At 33.4% G+C, this 17224-nt stretch overlaps 6 protein-coding genes across 10 annotated transcripts in view; 4 read left to right on the top strand and 2 right to left on the bottom strand.

The window, feature by feature from the left end:
- Nucleotides 1-17224, top strand: part of LOC109598052 (alpha-(1,3)-fucosyltransferase C-like) — a 265775-nt gene that overhangs the window by 151969 nt on the left and 96582 nt on the right. The window lies entirely within an intron of this gene.
- On the top strand, nt 669-1643 carry LOC109597420 (uncharacterized). Its single transcript, XM_020013100.2, has 2 exons — nt 669-1169; nt 1439-1643. The coding sequence occupies exons 1-2, from the start codon at nt 738-740 to the stop codon at nt 1508-1510; spliced, it is 504 nt and encodes a 167-aa protein (XP_019868659.1). The 5' UTR covers nt 669-737; the 3' UTR covers nt 1511-1643.
- Nucleotides 1629-3110, bottom strand: LOC109597411 (N-alpha-acetyltransferase 40). Its single transcript, XM_020013087.2, has 5 exons — nt 2910-3110; nt 2603-2859; nt 2396-2554; nt 2184-2339; nt 1629-2127 (listed from the first exon to the last, which is right to left on the bottom strand). Exons 1-5 carry the CDS (start codon nt 2913-2915, stop codon nt 1962-1964), a joined length of 744 nt encoding a protein of 247 aa, XP_019868646.1. The 5' UTR covers nt 2916-3110; the 3' UTR covers nt 1629-1961.
- LOC109597401 (mannose-1-phosphate guanyltransferase alpha-A) lies at nt 3386-7179 on the top strand. Its single transcript, XM_020013075.2, has 7 exons — nt 3386-3547; nt 3601-3971; nt 4023-4234; nt 5769-5871; nt 5929-6126; nt 6193-6457; nt 6878-7179. The coding sequence occupies exons 1-7, from the start codon at nt 3508-3510 to the stop codon at nt 6976-6978; spliced, it is 1290 nt and encodes a 429-aa protein (XP_019868634.2). The 5' UTR covers nt 3386-3507; the 3' UTR covers nt 6979-7179.
- On the top strand, nt 7221-8302 carry LOC109597502 (omega-amidase NIT2). 2 transcript variants are annotated; one of them, XM_020013206.2, is made up of 2 exons: nt 7221-7288; nt 7335-8302. In XM_020013206.2, the coding sequence occupies exon 2, from the start codon at nt 7351-7353 to the stop codon at nt 8173-8175; it is 825 nt and encodes a 274-aa protein (XP_019868765.1). In that variant the 5' UTR covers nt 7221-7288; nt 7335-7350; the 3' UTR covers nt 8176-8302. The 2 variants fall into 2 exon arrangements, with proteins under 2 accessions (XP_019868765.1, XP_019868773.1); XM_020013214.2 differs by having other exon boundaries at nt 7235-7288; nt 7344-8302.
- Nucleotides 8987-15402, bottom strand: LOC109598353 (anillin). 3 transcript variants are annotated; one of them, XM_049961447.1, is made up of 16 exons: nt 15247-15402; nt 14524-15192; nt 14111-14350; nt 13072-13570; nt 12752-13011; nt 12513-12693; nt 12295-12457; nt 11324-11417; nt 11088-11219; nt 10799-11005; nt 10502-10745; nt 10011-10417; nt 9793-9957; nt 9546-9740; nt 9319-9491; nt 8987-9261 (listed from the first exon to the last, which is right to left on the bottom strand). In XM_049961447.1, exons 1-16 carry the CDS (start codon nt 15262-15264, stop codon nt 9159-9161), a joined length of 3750 nt encoding a protein of 1249 aa, XP_049817404.1. In that variant the 5' UTR covers nt 15265-15402; the 3' UTR covers nt 8987-9158. The 3 variants fall into 3 exon arrangements, with proteins under 3 accessions (XP_049817404.1, XP_049817405.1, XP_049817406.1); XM_049961448.1 differs by having other exon boundaries at nt 10502-10742; XM_049961449.1 differs by having other exon boundaries at nt 13072-13501.

Below are 17224 nucleotides of genomic sequence, written 5' to 3'. Positions count from 1 at the left end.
AAACGTTTCATACACGTGCAGTGTTCACTGGGTTAATAATAATATTCTAGACCATAATTCCTGTTGTAATTTATTTTTATGTAACATAATTCTAGGTAAATTTGTTGATTAATTTACTTTTTTTATTTTAATCCTATATTTTCCAACACCAACAAACGATGTATATAACATCTTTATTTAAACAAAATATATCCAACTAGCATCCATATAGTATTAGATACATGTATCTTTTTATTTATCACTCATTGGTGTTCCTTCAAATTTAAGTCTCATACTCAATAGAATAATGACACTTTTTTCAAGTTAAGGTCATTCATTTAATTGCCATAAATTTATAATTAACTTTATGATACCAAATAAACTTCCGTAGAACTTTTGGTGCCAACTTTTCAATAGGACAGTATATTACACTCATAAATGTGATATTGTCTTGAGTTATTCGAGAAAAGTTAGTCAAATTCTGACATTTCAATTTTTTTACTTAAATAAAACTTTAATTCATAATTCGTTTAACGGAATAAGGTGTGATTATTCCTTAGAAAAGGAATTTGGCAATTTGGAAACATTTGCATTTTAAAAATACAATCCGTCCACCCTGTAAATACAGACGAGAAGCGCAAGTCCGGAAAACTTTTTTTATATTCATTCACCAAATCGAAATACAAATCGGTCTCTCGAACATTTCTCTTGTTGAACTTCACGTGTAACGACGGATAATTTCCATTTCCATTTGCAAGATGTCCGACTCATACTACAGCTACCGATCCGCCAGCATGAGCAAAGGTAAAGTTTCCAGCAGTCGATCGTCATGTAGTAGTAGCAAGACGCTAACATCGAAATCCGGCACGAGCAACAAAATTGTTTCCATGTCTGGCGGAAGTAGTTCCACCAAAGTAAGTTCCAAGAGTTCCAAATCCACACGCAGTAGCTGCAGTACAAAAACATTATGCCCAATATCTGTGAGCTCCCGTGATTGCAAACCGATGAGTTCGATTTGTAAATCCGTCAGTCCTTGTAAAAGTATGAATGCGTTGAGCGTAATTCCAACAGTGAGAAAGTCTTCCACATCACTAAGCCCGATCCCATCGCCGAAAGGGGCACCTTCGCCTTTGGAAAATTTGGCCAATGTAATCGGAAACGTTGCTGGATTAGCGAATGCTGTTGCATCGGTAAGAGTTTTCCCTCTTTGATTTCAAATATTAATTAATTCGGACATTTTTTATTTATTAAGTAAATTCTGTAGAACAGTTTTTGTAACGTATAATTTTTTTTTCTATTTTTATGTTTGTTTTTTTAATGATTTATCATCTAAATTTAATATGTATCAATCAGAAAATTTAGTACAATTAAATTAGATAAAATATTAATTTCATATAGCGTAAAGATTTTTTTTAATTTAAATTTATTATATATTAAAAAATATTTGTTCATGTTTCAGAGTACGGGATCAAAAAGATCAAATAAAACAATAGAAGTGACTGTGAGAGTTAAAGAAAGTAGATACTGTTGATTAAACTTTTATGTATTTTATTCGTTGATCTTTGAAAATGACTTTGTCCTTTTTTGTATTTTTTGATGTTGTATTTATATTCAATGTATTTTAGCAATTTTATAATAAATGAGATTAATACATTTTTAAAAAATTTGTATTTAATTTAAAGACCAACAAACTTTTACTAGCATAATTTTTAGCAGAATAATGAAAATGCAATCGAACTTCGATAACTCGAACATCACTTGTCACGAAAATAGTTAAACTTATCAAAAGTTCATGTTAATAAATAAACTTTAAAATCAGTACAAATGCATATTGCTAACCAATTTCCTTCAAGTTATGAAATTTCGAGTCATCGAAGTTTTGACTATAGTTGCACACCTATTTATAAAATAAGATTTATTAGATAATACAGCCAATTCACAAGTTTCACAAATCAAAACCCTTAAAATTAAAATTTATGTACTTAGTGGTGATGATGTCCAGAACAACAGTGTCCATTTGAATGATTTTTGCCATTTACTGTTGTCAGGGGCATAACTGGGGCAAGTCTCTTATTAACTTTACTTAAAATTTCAAATGAATATATGTCATCTTCATCATCCACTGGTGAAGATTCGTCCAATTCATAACTAAAATAAAATTACAATATTTGCTCTGTAAAATGCAAAAGAATAATGATACTTACTTTAATGCTTTAAAGAATTTTGAATATTGGTTGTTTTTTAACACTGTTAACACAACTTTCCTCATGTTATTCTTGAAAGCCATTAATTCTAGCACTAACATCATGAACTTTCCCAGTCCCCTTCTGAGATATGCAGATTCTAGTTGTAATTCATAGCTGGAAACAAATCCATTCATAACCTAACATAGCTAATGAGAAATGTAAACAATTACCAATATAATACTTCAATTCCTTCATCAATATCAAATCTAAAATGTGAGAATCCTAATAAAGTACCGTCTGTTGCCTTTGCAATTAAATACCAAGCAGCATCATCAGTCAGTTCCTCTAATTTTTTCTGGTCACTCCAACCCCATGAACAAGACTCATATCTAAAATTCACAATTAAAACATTTTAACAACAGGACTACTGCTCTTACTTGTGTTGCATGTTTTTCTTGGTCAAATGGAATGCCCAGTTCTTTGTGGCCTCATCCAAGTCTGGACATCTTTTAACAAACAGTTCAGCCTCAACTCCATTTTTGTTGAATTTGTGAAATGCCGGAAACGGTTCGAAGGGATCCTCCAATTTGTTCGCCTTCTCGACCGTCTGCATAGCCTGACTGATTCTTTGCTGTTCCTCCTTTCTCTGCAAACGTTTTTCTTTGCCTTTGGCCGAACTGGCAGCGGTTTTTCTCTACAAACATACAATTTTAATGCTGATAGAGACCGATTTATGTAACTTACACCCATAGTGAATTGACGGGCGACGAGGTCTATTGAAAATAAGAAAACAGAAAAAGAAGTAAACACACCGAAAAAACTCGCGCTAAATCTGGTGAAAATGCATGTATCAGGGAGACCTCTCTGTGGTAAAGTCAACAAGTGGTTGTCTCATAAGCTCCATCTATTATTTTATGATGCCTTTAGAATTATATTTAGATATAACGTGTAACTTAACAGAAATAATACGCTTCATTTTGCCCTATGATAATTTAAATTTAAGTTTGTTGACAGAATTTAACATTTAACAAAAAATATTTGGAAATACAATTTTTTTTCCGAAGAATAGTGTCAGAGCCATCTGCACAAGAAGTACCGAAGCAACCCAAAAACAATGAATACTTACAGAAAGGTATATATCTGGTATATGCGTCGAATCTATTTCATTTCTTCTTCTTCTTCTGATTGTTTAAATAATTCACAGAATAAACGTATCATTAGATAAAATCGAGACCGGGCAATTTGAGCTTGTTTACGTTGTCAATTTGACGTTAAATACTTGACGTGTCGATTGATAAGAAATTCTTTACGTGTGATAATCACAATCATTGTGTTGCTAACTATGCTAAAAGCAGTAATTTTAATAGGGGGTCCTCAAAAAGGTTCTTTCTGAAAAATTATTATTACAAAATAATTACCCTTAAACTCTTTATAGGCACCCGGTTTCGTCCACTCTCTCTGGATATTCCAAAGCCTTTATTCCCTGTAGCAGGTTTACCAGTAATTCAACATCATATTGAAGCATGCGTGGCTCTAGAGGAAGTGAAGGAAATCCTAATTGTGGGGTTCTATCAGGTTGTGCAGATACAACCATTTGTAAATGAAATGCAACAAAAGTACAACATTACAATTAAATATCTGCAAGAATTCACTGCCTTAGGTACTGCTGGGGGATTGTACCATTTTAGGGACCAAATACGATGTGGCAATCCAGATGCATTTTTTGTTATGAATGGAGATGTTTGTGCTGAATTTCCATTGAGAAAATTATACAATTTTCACAAGGAACATTCGAATAAAGCATTGGTTTGTATGTGTAAGATTGTTGGATGTTTAGACTACAATTGTATTGTGTAGGTGTCCATAATGGGTACTGAAGCAACAAGGCAACAATCTCTACATTATGGTTGTATGGTGTTAAACAAGCAGACAAATGAAGTTACACATTATGTTGAAAAGCCAAGTTCTTATGTGTCCACACTGATCAATTGTGGAATTTATGTGTTTTCATTGGATATATTCCACAATATTGGAGAAGTTTTCAACAACAAACAGCTTGATTATTACAAGTGAGTAACTTTATTCTTATTATTAATTAAAGAATATATTTTATTTATAAGTTTAGTTATGAGTTTTAAATTTGTTGTATAAATGATGAGTAGCTAACAAATACATGTTTTGTGTGGATTAAATTATATATTCTCTTCAAACTCTAATTATTGGTATATTTATTTATAAATGATTTAAATGTAAAATTAATAAACCTGTCTACACATGTAGGAATAGAACTATTTAAAAAATTATATTCTAAAAATCATAATCCATAATTACATACATATATTTATTTCTTTATTAAGGAGCACACCTACAGTGATGGCCTAAAAAAAATTGATTATTGGGACTTTTTAAAGAAAACTACCACATTAAATGTTTTAAAACTTGAAACATACATTTGTGTATACATAATGACTAAACAGTGAAATTTTCAAATGAAGAAATTAATTTCAAGCGAGTTATTCTCTATTTCCCAAATCACTAAAAAAGGCCCTCCACTGAATTTAAAAAAAATATATATGTTATTAAACTAGAAGATGTTGTCTATATCTCTACCCACAATTGTGAAAAATAATTGAAATTTTTCAAAACTCGAATTTTGCCCGAAAATTTGACTGTCAACTTACATTTCTTAAATAATCGAAAAACTGGAGGCTCATTGTACAGAGAAACATACAAAATAAGCAGAAAAAAAATTAAACGATCCGATGAATTCGAGTCTTCCAGTTACGACTGCAGCAAATATGAAAAATGTTGTTTCGAGAATAACGTGGTTGAAGATAAAATGATTGATTTCTTTGTTATGCATAGATAAATATCATATTTAGAGCTAATCTGCTATTCCAGGTCCATATAATTCACATTCCACTTCTTCAATAAGCGCCTGTTATAAGTTCTTTGAGCTTGTTAGCTTAACTTGATTAAAAGTCTCATTTGTTACAAGTTTTACACATTATATCCCGAAGAATAACACTGGCAGGGTCTGTAGTAAACGTGGCTTTCTAACTGTTGAGGGGCTACTTTTTAGACAACTGTAACTCAAAAACTATTTGAGATATTCTATTCAAAATTTAGTATGTTATTTTTGAAGGTGTAGACTAATATTCAAAAAACGTTTTCAATTTTTTAAAATTTCACACTAGGTCTGTCCCTCTGTTAAGGGACAGACCTAGTGTGAAATCAAATTAAATTTACATTGATTCCAACGATTTTACGAAGCCTGGATGTAGATGTCTTTTGTCTACTAAAAATATTCAGAAAAATGGTTCGATCTACTAGTCGTAGTTCGTTACAACCATCATCATGTCGTATATTGGTATTACTAATTTGCCGATAACGATTCCAAAGATTCATATTGGAAAAGGTCCAGTATTCAATGTAGTAATTTCATATTTTGTAAAATTTAAATTATACATATGTATAAAATTAATCATCTGGGACTTGCTTGACACAAGTTTTATCTGGAAATTAAATATACCTGCTAGCCACCTTGATATCACATAAAAGAATGGTTGTTTCACATTATTTGAGGTTCTACTAAAATTCTAGGTGCAATAGTAATGGTAATGGAAACAAGGAAGCTGGACATATCCAGTTGGAACAAGAGATTTTAGCTCCATTGGCTGGAACCGGAAAGATTTTTGCTCTTCAAGTATAATCCCATTAATATATTATTTAACAGATTTATTATAAATTATTTTTTGTATAGGTGAACAGCTGGTGGTCACAGTTAAAAACTGCAGGATCTGCCATTTATGCAAACAGACATTACTTAGAGCTGTACCGACAAAAATATCCGGAAAGACTTGCGGCCGCACAAGGAACAGGAGATCCACCAAAGTATGACTGTACCATTCAACCTGACGTGCACATCGATCCGACCGCGGTTATACATCCTACAGCTGTGGTAAGTAACTCAGTGAGGTCTGTACTTGTGTGCAAGCAAATTGAACATGTGTCCATAACTTTATAGTTGGGTCCAAACGTGAGCATCGGCGCTTCCGTGACGGTGGGTTCGGGAGTGCGCATTCGCGAAAGCATAGTGTTGTCCGGCGCCACCATCGAAGAGCATAGTCTGGTGTTACACAGCATCATCGGCAGGGGCTCGCACGTCGGACGTTGGGCTCGCGTAGAGGGCACCCCTTCAGATCCCGATCCCAACAAACCGTTTGCGAAAATGGAGAATCCACCATTGTTCAACAGCGATGGAAGACTGAACCCCTCTATCACTATTCTTGGTAATACTTATGAAAGAAATACCTCATTGGTGGTTACACTTTTAAATATTAAAGTCATTTATTCTCTAGAAACCCGGTTGTAACGACATTATTATATTCCAGTCTAAAGGTTTCTTTCCAAAAGAATATATATAACAATATATACTGAAACGAATAGAATAAAAATTCTCGAATTCAACTTTTATTCTAATATGGAGACATTTCCTGTAAATTTTTAGAATTTAAATAGACAGGCAAACAAATGGTGTAAAGTAATTTAATTTTTATTTACTACTAATTAAAATTCATTTGAATATACAAACAGATGGTTAATAACTTGTTTTGTAAATTCAGAAATATCCAAAAATGTGATGACTGGTCTCTTTGAGAAATAAATTGTTGAAATTAACTAATATTCACATAAATATGTTTTTGTTTTAGGTTGCTCTGTGAGTGTCCCCTCTGAGACAATCCTTTTAAATTCCATTGTACTGCCCAATAAGGAACTGTCCCGAAGCATAAAGAACGAAATCATACTCTAATATATTGAATATATAGCACAATTTTATATATTTTTATGTGATTTATTTAAACACTTCTTATTTATGCTCAATTACATAATAAAAATGTTAGTGTTAATTAGTTCAATATTATATCCTATATTAGTATTATGTAATTGTCTGTTAAATAAGAACAAAAGCTGATTTTATATTATAATGTTGTAAATAAAAATTTTAAAGTTTTGGTGGCTTATTTTTTTAACCAATAGAAATACGAAACATAACCTCATAAGCTAATGTCAACACGATAACAAATATATTTTATATATTTTATCTAAATCTATTATTAGAAGTAAGTCCATGTCGTTAACTAAACTATCATTTTTAACCCAAATTAGAAATTACAGTAGTGCAATGCGACAATTTAAAGTAGCTTTGTTACAATCGTTAGTGTGCAAAGACCGCAATAGTAATTTGGAAAACGCCTCCAAGCTAATAAAGAAAGCGAAAGACGGTGGTGCGAAACTGGTAGCATTACCAGAATGTTTTAATTCCCCCTATGGTACAAAGTTTTTCAACGAGTATGCCGAAAATGTGCCCAAAGGACCCACCTCTGATATGCTTTCTAAAGCGGCTAAAGAAAACTCGATTTACCTTGTCGGTGGCACCTTTCCAGAAGTGGAAGATAACAAATTCTATAACACCTGCACCGTTTGGAATCCAGAGGGTAAATTAATTGCTAAATATAGAAAAATGCATTTATTTGATATTGACATACCTGGAGGAATCACTTTTAAGGAATCAGATGTTTTGGCTGCTGGCAATGAGGCTGTAACATTCGATGTAGATGGTGTGAAAGTGGGATTGGGTATCTGTTACGATTTGCGATTTGAAGAACTGGCCAAGGTGTACCGTATGCAGGGTTGTGAGATTTTGATTTATCCAGGTGCATTTAATATGACCACTGGACCAATGCATTGGGAGATATTACAAAGAGGACGAGCATTGGACAATCAGCTTTATGTGTTTGCAATTAGCCCTGCTAGGGGTACACAGGGTTATATTGCTTGGGGTCACTCACAGGTAACTGATCCTTGGGGTAAAGTTGTAAAACAAGCAGGTGCTGAGGAAGAAATTGTGTTTGCTGATATCGATTTGGATGAGTGTGATAAAATTAGACAACAAATACCCATATTCCAGCAAAGAAGATCTGATATTTACGATACTGTGAAAAAATAATTGTTAATGTGTACATGTTTCATTGTAAATAGTTGATAAAGAATATTTTTGTATATTTAGCATAATTATGTAATCATTAAAAAAATGTTGTTAATTGAAACATACATGGTGATTAATAATATATCATGGAATAATGAAGAATTTTAATAGACCTGTTAAAGTCGATTTTTTCTGCATTAAAATTTTTATAAATGAACTTGATGGTTCATAAGACTTGACTAAGGTAAGTAGCTTAAGAAAAATATTTTATCAAGCATGTTCACACACAAAGAAATTTGGAAATTTTTATGGTGTCCAAAAATAACAATTAAATTGTTAATGGTTAAGGAAATAAAATCGAAAATACGAATATTCGTATTGTATCGTCAGTTCATTTCTAATACTAAAAATTTAAACAACATTTCTCTAATATTGTATGTTTTTTTATTACAAATAAATTATAACTTTAATATTACACATAATTATTAATATAATCAATGTATGATGTTAATAAAATGAGGTTCTGTTGTTCAAAATTTCAGAAATCTTAAAATAGGTAGTACCCCAATTTTTACATTAAAATTCCAAGAGTAAATGTGTCGACAGTAACTAAAACGGGACAGTAAGACATTTTTATCATTACTGATGTCGATGACAAACAAAATAATTACGAAATATTTAAACAACGTTTTTGCATGACTAAAATTTTATATAATACGTTTTCCTTTTTCAATGATATTCACCTCCTGTATGTATACAAGCTGTCCCCAAAATTTTGCAAAATAATGAAAAAAATAGGAATTTTCGTTTAGAATAGGAAATAAAAGAAAGTTTTAAAATGTTACATATATTTCGTTTTCATATACGATTACAATAAATTACATATAGCATATGATAAAAATTTGTAAAATATTTTATAATTAATAGGTATAAATATTTGTTTTATTTAAAAAGGTTAATACACAATATAAACTATCAATAGTATAAAAGTATAACTATAAAAATTACTGTTCAGAATTTCCCCACATTCTTATGGCAGTCAAAGCAGCGTTAAACTTTTGACACCACTCTATTCTTTCTTCCTTCGTGTCTGCCGACAATAAATGCCTGAAACATAAATTTAGCGTTATCACCGTTTTTTAATAAATAAATTAATGAAATTACTTTATAATTGTTTTGTCTCCCTTTCGCATCACTACCAATGTGTCCTTATCTTGAGGATACGCCATTCTCTCTCTTTCTAAAAGGAATGTGTGCATTCGCGCACAAATATCTCTACTGACCAGTTCAACGTTCCTTGTTACACAAGTTTTTAAATTTATAGAATCAATAGGGGCCTTAAACAGAGTAATAACATTATTATCCCATTACCAACAAGTATCTATACTTACAGTTTTTCTTTCATCATCTGGATATTTCCAGTAACTTAAAGTATGCCCACTTAAGAGACACCATCGTCTATGCCAAGCTCCAAACCCAGAAACGTCTTCAAACATAGTCAAGAAACCCCTATGTTCCACAGAAAGAGCGAGCTCGCAGGAAATCTTCATTTCCACGTTGCCTTCTAAGGGACTCATTGATGGACACTAATGAAAATTATGTAATCCTCTATATAAAAATAGTCGGTAGTTTACTTACGTTGTTCAGCGACCAGTGTCTCTTGCTTACAGCCTGTACTGAGAACACCACATAACCCATCAGAGCAAATGATGAGGACCTAACAGCTTGAGGTCCCGCTGGTGATTCTTTCACTGGCCTTTGTAGTCTTGAATCTTGTTTCTTTTTTGGAGTTATTTTACTGGACTAAAAATTAAAATGTTAGAACAATCAATGGTATAAAAAAGAAGACTAATTACTTTTTTGTTGATATGATATTTCACTTCGTGCGGCAAAAACTCCTCTTGAGCCTGTAAACTGTACACCTCAAAGGTTACAGTGAAGTCACTGTAGATGTTGTTTAATGTTATTGAACCAGGAATGCATAAATCTACGTCCGGATTCTTCTTATCACTCGCTGTTGTCGATACCAACTTAGTTGGTACCACCTGGTCACCACACTTTATCAAGCAAACCACATGGTGACCTTTGCCTCCAGTGGCTGCAAGTGCTGTGACGTATTTTTGTTTTAAAGGCAACACAATTTTGGATATTGTGAGTGTGCCTTTCTCCAGTGGCAAATGTTGAGAATGTTCGCCTTGAGGTCTAATTGTACCCTCCACGCGCATTCTCTGGATTTCATGTAAAGCTGCCTGTCTTCTATGAGCTGTAAATATGAAGAAATGAGTTTCAATTACTCCGAACTATATTTAATATAGCAATAAATCTATCAAATACGTTTGGTCCTTACTTGCTACTAACAGAACACGTTCAGCTTCAACTTGTTCTGTGGATCCAGAGAACTCAGGCGTACAATTGCACAAATTCAAGGCTTGACTAGTTTGGGATATAATCATCTGTTGTTTGTTAACCTCATCTTCAAGTTGTTTTATTTTCTTCTCCAATTCAGCCGACTCGTTATTGATGTTGTCGATTGTGGTCTCAGACAATAGCGGTTGTCTAGTTACTTTTTTCACTGGAGTTTTATTAGTCTGCTAATAAAAGTTATTATTATCATTTGCATGGGTGATCTTCCAATTATTCTTACCTGTGACTGCTGTTTTCTGTAAAAACTTACACTGTGTGTAAGAGGTAAAACATTATCGCCTTCCATAACAAAGGTAGTCGGATTTTCAAGCGACTTACGCGGTGATGGAACCTTCAGTGGCGACTTAAACTGCGACATAGGCGATTTTATGTTATTCGGTGTGAAGTTTTTGTAATTAAATGAATGAGATGGTGCCGCGTACTGAGCCTACAACCAAGCGTTAAGTTAAATGAAGGATTAGATGCTTCATAAAATGAACACATGCAACTGGTTAGTTACATTCACTTACGTTTCCGGATTGCCTGTAGTGTTTTGGAGGAGTAGGTCCATCCGTGCACTCGGATTCTTCCTCGGGAATCTCATCCAAACCTCCATCCAAAACACTGGATATATCACTTGCTGTGCTGTCATCGTATATGGGCTGAAAGATAATCGTAAACATGAATATAAATGTGCTCGTTATAAATGATGTAATAATGTGTAAATGATAAAGATGAGTATGTGATGTAATGTAGTGATACCTACCCTTTTATGAGGTGTCTGATTTTTGCACACGGCCTTCAAAATATCACGCCCGAAACTTGTATTTGGTTCGTCAGAGTCGTATTGTTCGCCGAAACTGCGGAAAAAACACAATAAATACACAAATTGCCACACGACACACACATATTAAAGCAACACTCAATACCCCAAAAATACTGGGACGTATTACGCAAGGACATATCGGAATAAAATTGCAAATTGAAATAGAAATGTTTATTCTATCACAGTTTTAGTTATAGGAGAACAAGTGTAAAATCAGTCTTATTTCTAATCTTTAAAGTCATTATATCAAAAAAATACTTAATCTAATTGTAAGTATAGCATTAAGGAACTTCGTATAAGAAGATTCAAAAAGGTTAAGGATAATTTTCCCACACAGATAATAAATATAATTTTGGCGTACGAGATCAAAAAATAATTTCTAAAATTTCAACATCACTAAATATTTAATAATAAAACAGAATTTTGATTAGAAAATATAAATGCAAATTGTAGCATTTTTAAATGTACCGAATTCATCACATACAATGAGCAAAATAAACGCAATATATTACGGTAGGTAAGGAAGAAAGATCAATTCAGTGAGACGAATAATATATAAATTTCTGATATACATGAACTTGACCAACTATGTGTGTGCAGATATTGTTAACAACATGTGCAAGCGCAGTGGTTAAGTTAAGGTTTGCTTGATCAGATAATATCATACTTTCTTTCTCCTACTTGTAACACTTTGTTGTTCAATTTAGTTTAGAGTTTGTACATTCTGTATAATTAATATGATGAAAATGATTTTAGAATATTAAAAATACCACCATTTTATAACTATACTAATATTAGTTGATATTTTATGTAATCTTGCCCAACAGTTAACATTATAAAGCAATGATTTTGGATTCCTATTTTAAGCCAAGCATAAGCAAAATAAAACCCATTCAGTAAATGTACCGCACCTGCTGTTTGAGGAATCGTCAGACTGAGTCTGGGCTTCCGTCTCTGTAGACGCCTCGATATCGGACAGGTTTGGATAAAGCTTTCCTGCTTTCGGTGGCGAAACCTTAATTCGTTTCACCTCGTCCAATACGGATGTTACCAGATGGCTATCGGAAGACGTACCTTAACGGAAAAATTAGGATTATATCATAATAATAAAAATAAATTTAACACTTACTGGATCGCTTTCCACTGCTTCTTCTACCCTCCACTACTACCACTTCAGGTTTAAGTGGTGGCGGTGGTGGAGGTACTGAAGAAATGACCTTTGTAGATCTATTATTACACAACATGGCAGTGTCTTCTGTAACCTCATCTTCATCTGAATCCGTCTCGGTTTCGGCTGGGGGTGCTGAAGGCTAAAATTATCAGATTATGGATTATTGTTAAATATTAGTCTTAAACAATTTCACTAACCTGTTCAACCTTGTTCTTATTGAACCTATTAAGTAACTGATCAATTTCTTTTTGACGTTGTTCTTTAACGTTGCTGGAAATTTGGGCTTCGGAAATTGTGCTCTTGTTTTCCAACAGTTGAGCCATTTTGCTGGCGATGCCGTCCGACTGATGTACCGTTGCTGACACTGGTGTATTGTGTACGGAAGGTGACGCAGGTGCAGGATATTTAACTTTATTGGTTAAATTCGCTTTATCCTCCGGTTTGCTGCCATTGTTTGCTGTTAAAAAAATAAACTCAAATTAATGCACGGACTAATTGATTTTTCCATTTTTATTACCATGAGTTTTTGGTGTGTTCTTTGCCTCGATAGGCGCAGACATTCCAAACGCCGCCTTGGGCACAAGTGCTGTACCTTTATTCTTTTCAAAGAGAGCCTTCCTCTCCGACACTGACATTAATGCCGGATCTTTGACGGTACTCGGCGGAGTGCTCGCCACCACACCGGACTCGAACATCGCTGCTCTGCCAGCCACGGAGCCGCCTCCTAATTTAACAGGAGTTTTTGGTTTAGGAACTGTTGTTGTCACCTTCGACCCAAAATTTGCTTGTAGTTCGGCGACCTTTGTGCTTGTACCTTTTACTTCAGGTTTATCATTGGTGACAATATTTTTGTCTTCCTCGTTGATTTTATTTTTCTCCGGCTGAGGGACTGGAGCCATTTTTTCCACTTTAGCGGAGCTTGTTTCGTTTTTAGACTGACCATGCTCCTGTGAATCATTATTAAAGGTATATACCAATCGCGAGGTCGAAGCTGTACGCGTAAAACCCTGTGATTCCTAGAAGCACACAATGAGACACGATGAAGCATCTCGAAAATGGCACAAAAGTAGTTGTTAATGGCTGCGAAACGGATCTTTGAAAGTTAGTGTGTTATTGTTAAAAAAAGAAGAGTGAAAACGACTTGTCTTACCAGAAATAAGCATAACACATCAAATGCGTTGTTATTGATGGAAATAATAAAAATATACATAGAATCACAGGTTTTTAGTGTTTCATATCTACCTATTTGTATAACTACACTGCCAAACTTAAGAGTGCAAGGCCCACAAGCTTGTTAATTACTCTTTCCTACTATAATAAGAGCGATTATAAATAATTAAATAAATAATGTTGATGTAATTTGTTGAATTAAATAATGAATTAATTTGGATGAGAATTGTTTCAATATTTATATAAAATAAACACAACTAAAATTTCTGAACAACAGAAATAGCTATTCCACTAATTCAAATAGTATAATTAAAGAAAGTCTATCAAATGCAAACAAATACCAAAGATTAAATCATCCATGCAAAAAACTAATATTTATAACTCACCAATGTGTCTAGCACAGCCTGATCCCATTTTAATTGCTTTGGAGTGACACCCACTACTTGAGTTCCACTGTTGGGTTTAGTTGAGCTGATTGTTGGAGTGGTTGATTTCTGTGGTGATGTTTGCACTTTTGGTGGCTGAGGAGCTTTCCCCTTCACCTTGCCAGTGCTGCTCTGAACTGGGGGTTGTGGAGCTGGTGGTTTCCAGATTTTCTTTGATTGTGGTTCAGAAACTTTTGGTTTCTATGAACAATTAATGTGTTAAGAAGAGAAATACAATTTCAAATGTTCTTTCATAATAGAAGTATACTAAAAATGTGTAAAAAATTGATTCATAAAACAGTGCCCTATTTAAAAATCTGTACTGTTTTATATATTTTTAACATAAAAATTATGGTAAGTAATAATATACTTACTGGATGGCCTAGATCATCCTCCCATTCATTTATGTGACTGGCTAAATCAGCCAATTTTTTTAAACCCCTTTTGCATCTACTATCCTGTTTTTTCGTATTTGAGGCTGAACTGTTCTCCTCCTGTTGATGAAATTTCTCTTCACTCCTGTGTATGGGTGAGGAAATATCTGCATCATCACCACCTGCATATAACTGTCCAAGTGTGTCCAATCTTTTCTTGGCGTCCTTCCGAAGACCAATTCCAGTAGTTACACTACCAGAATCATTGTCTGAGTCCCTCTCCTGAATTTCCACCTCAAGTCTAACATTATCAGAAGATGTGACCTTAATCTCCATATTAATATCACCATTTTGAATGTTTAAAGTTTTAAGCTGAGGGTTGGGTGATCCTGGCATATCTGAGGAGATTCTTGTTTTACTTGTCTGCCTGACAAACTTATTCAAATTGTCGTCCGATCTGTTTTCTTTAAAATTTTCATTTTTATATAATTGTTGTGACAGTTGTGAGTCAGAAGCAGTTTCTTTTTTACCAATCTTTGAAGCTCCCAAAGTACTTTGGGACGATTTTAAATTACTTTCACTGTTGGCTTCCCTTAAGGGAGTAACATTATCTTTGTCTGAATATTCCTTTAACATTTTCTGTCGTTCTCTGGCTCTAGCCAGAATATTCTGAAAAAACGGCATCGTGACAAAACCATTGTGGAAACATCTACTTTTACTTACTTCTGTGAAGGAATCCATGTTAATATTTACGTCCCGTTATGTAAAACACACCACACAATGTTGCAACGTTTAAAATTTCACAAAGTACAACAAACGAAAACAGAACTTTAGATTTTCGTGTGAAAATTTTATCAACCGTAGTTTACTAAACAAACGGTGAACGGTTTGTCAAGTTTAAAATATTGTTGTTACATTTGCCGCTAGGGGGCCACGCAACTTTTTCATTGGTTCGGGGGAAGCATGTGACAATCTAGCTGCCAATCATAATAAACGCAAAAGCGGTTATAAAAATTCAAATTAGTGGCAAACAAGTTTATTCATTCAAGTTCAAATTACATTAGCAATAACAGTTTAATGATAGAAAGCAGATTTGGGTGACTTTATAATATTGTTTTCTTGCAAAAATTTTCTTGAAGCATATTTGGAAACTTCAATTCTGCTCCTTTCACAGTCTTCGTCCATGTAGCTAAGGAAGTTGATGAAGATACGAGTGGATTCCATAACCGCAATAGTTATTAAAATTGTTTCGAGGGCACTTAGGACCATTTTATTTGATATTTACCGAAATTTTGCCTATGAATGAGTGTTTCGCGTTGATTTGTTGACTAATGAATCAACTGTTTCTATAGATACAAAATTCTACAATCAGTACATTTTATTATGGGATAATTGTTTATTTTATTTCTTTGAAGTATAACGACTAGAACTTACGAATTCATACTCCGTTTTTTTACGTCAGCTATGTACCTTGAAATTTAAGCAGTTGAATTTTAAAAATAAGTTCAATTGAAAAGTGAACATAAACTGAAATTTCCGTTTTATCTAAAGTAGCTACTGACGTACAATAAATTTATTAAAAAGTACTATTTTAATTGTTAATTATTTGACAATCAAAGTTAATAAAAGTAATTGATATTTTTATAATATTAGTTATTGTAATAAGCCTATAATCACCATCAAAGTCATTATCATGCCACATGGCACAGTTTATATGAAGGAAATTAACCGTGACTCTTCTTCATAACACTCATGGCTTAAATGGATAAATTTAATATATTTATTAAAAAATTATTAAAATGAGTATGCATTGGGATTCGAATGTGAATATCTTCTAAATTGCGAATTTTATAATATTTATTTATTTATTTACTAGTTTTAAAGTTTAGAAGTAAAAAAGAAATTTTTGTTAAATTCTTCAAACTTTAACCTCCAATATTTTCTAAACGATAAGAGTTATGAAAAAATTATAATATGCTTTTTTTGTAGAGTGTTCAATTTTCTAAAAGAAATGTTATTAGAAATTTTCTGTAGGATCAAATAATGGCGAGATATGGATTGTGCCATATGGAACTGAAGAAAGATTGGTCTCAGTTCTGTGTCGGAAGTTAAAATAAATAGTCGATGCATATACGCACTACTCAAAACGTGATTTCACCCCCTATGCACGATATAGAGAAGGTGTGAGCGAAAGGTGCCGGGCTCGTGTTCGTTTATAACACCTGAGCACGACCGTTTTCTGTAATGCTCGAAAACGCCCTACTATGACGGCACCAGAACTACAAATTAGGCTCCAGCAAGTACACAAAGTTGCAGTTTCGGCTGAATCTGTTCGTCGTTACTTGAAAACAATCGACGTAGTTATCGACCTTTGAGTGTTTAATCTTCTTTGTGGGCACAGGAACATTCTTTGTGGCAAAATGAAAATCGGACAACAGTACTTTTCAATGATGAATCCCAGTTTGGAATTTATCCTGATTCTAGAAGCGTGTGAAAAACCGACCTCATTTTGAACTTTTTAACGGGTAAACCATACGTGGATCAGATACTGACACCAATTGTCTTTCCATATGCAACAGCGATTAAGCCCAACTTCGTTTACATTACATGCTCAATTTAAGGATTGCATGAAATGGAATTTATGAAAAACAATAATGATGAGTGAGAAAACTGTTTTTTAGCGTTTCACTATTATAGAATG

The sequence above is a fragment of the Aethina tumida genome, chromosome 1 (genome assembly GCF_024364675.1).
Source record: "Aethina tumida isolate Nest 87 chromosome 1, icAetTumi1.1, whole genome shotgun sequence".
Taxonomy (NCBI): domain Eukaryota; kingdom Metazoa; phylum Arthropoda; class Insecta; order Coleoptera; family Nitidulidae; genus Aethina; species Aethina tumida.
Note: the sequence above shows the minus strand (reverse complement) of the source record. Positions and strands in the feature narration are given on the sequence as shown.

Coding starts and splice junctions, on each gene's coding strand:
- LOC109597420 (XM_020013100.2), top strand. CDS start 738: ATGTCCGACTCATACTACAGCTACCGATCCGCCAGCATGAGCAAAGGT. Junction 1,170..1,438: donor TAGCGAATGCTGTTGCATCG/GTAAGAGTTTTC, acceptor TTCATGTTTCAG/AGTACGGGATCAAAAAGATC.
- LOC109597411 (XM_020013087.2), bottom strand. Junction 2,555..2,602: donor AAGAAAAACATGCAACACAA/GTAAGAGCAGTA, acceptor TGTGAATTTTAG/ATATGAGTCTTGTTCATGGG. Junction 2,340..2,395: donor GGAATTGAAGTATTATATTG/GTAATTGTTTAC, acceptor ATTTGTTTCCAG/CTATGAATTACAACTAGAAT.
- LOC109597401 (XM_020013075.2), top strand. CDS start 3,508: ATGCTAAAAGCAGTAATTTTAATAGGGGGTCCTCAAAAAG. Junction 5,872..5,928: donor GAAAGATTTTTGCTCTTCAA/GTATAATCCCAT, acceptor TTTTTTGTATAG/GTGAACAGCTGGTGGTCACA. Junction 6,127..6,192: donor TTATACATCCTACAGCTGTG/GTAAGTAACTCA, acceptor ATAACTTTATAG/TTGGGTCCAAACGTGAGCAT.
- LOC109597502 (XM_020013206.2), top strand. CDS start 7,351: ATGCGACAATTTAAAGTAGCTTTGTTACAATCGTTAGTGTGCAAAGAC.
- LOC109598353 (XM_049961447.1), bottom strand. Junction 10,418..10,501: donor ACGTGTTCTGTTAGTAGCAA/GTAAGGACCAAA, acceptor TCATATTTACAG/CTCATAGAAGACAGGCAGCT. Junction 9,958..10,010: donor AATATCATATCAACAAAAAA/GTAATTAGTCTT, acceptor TTTAATTTTTAG/TCCAGTAAAATAACTCCAAA.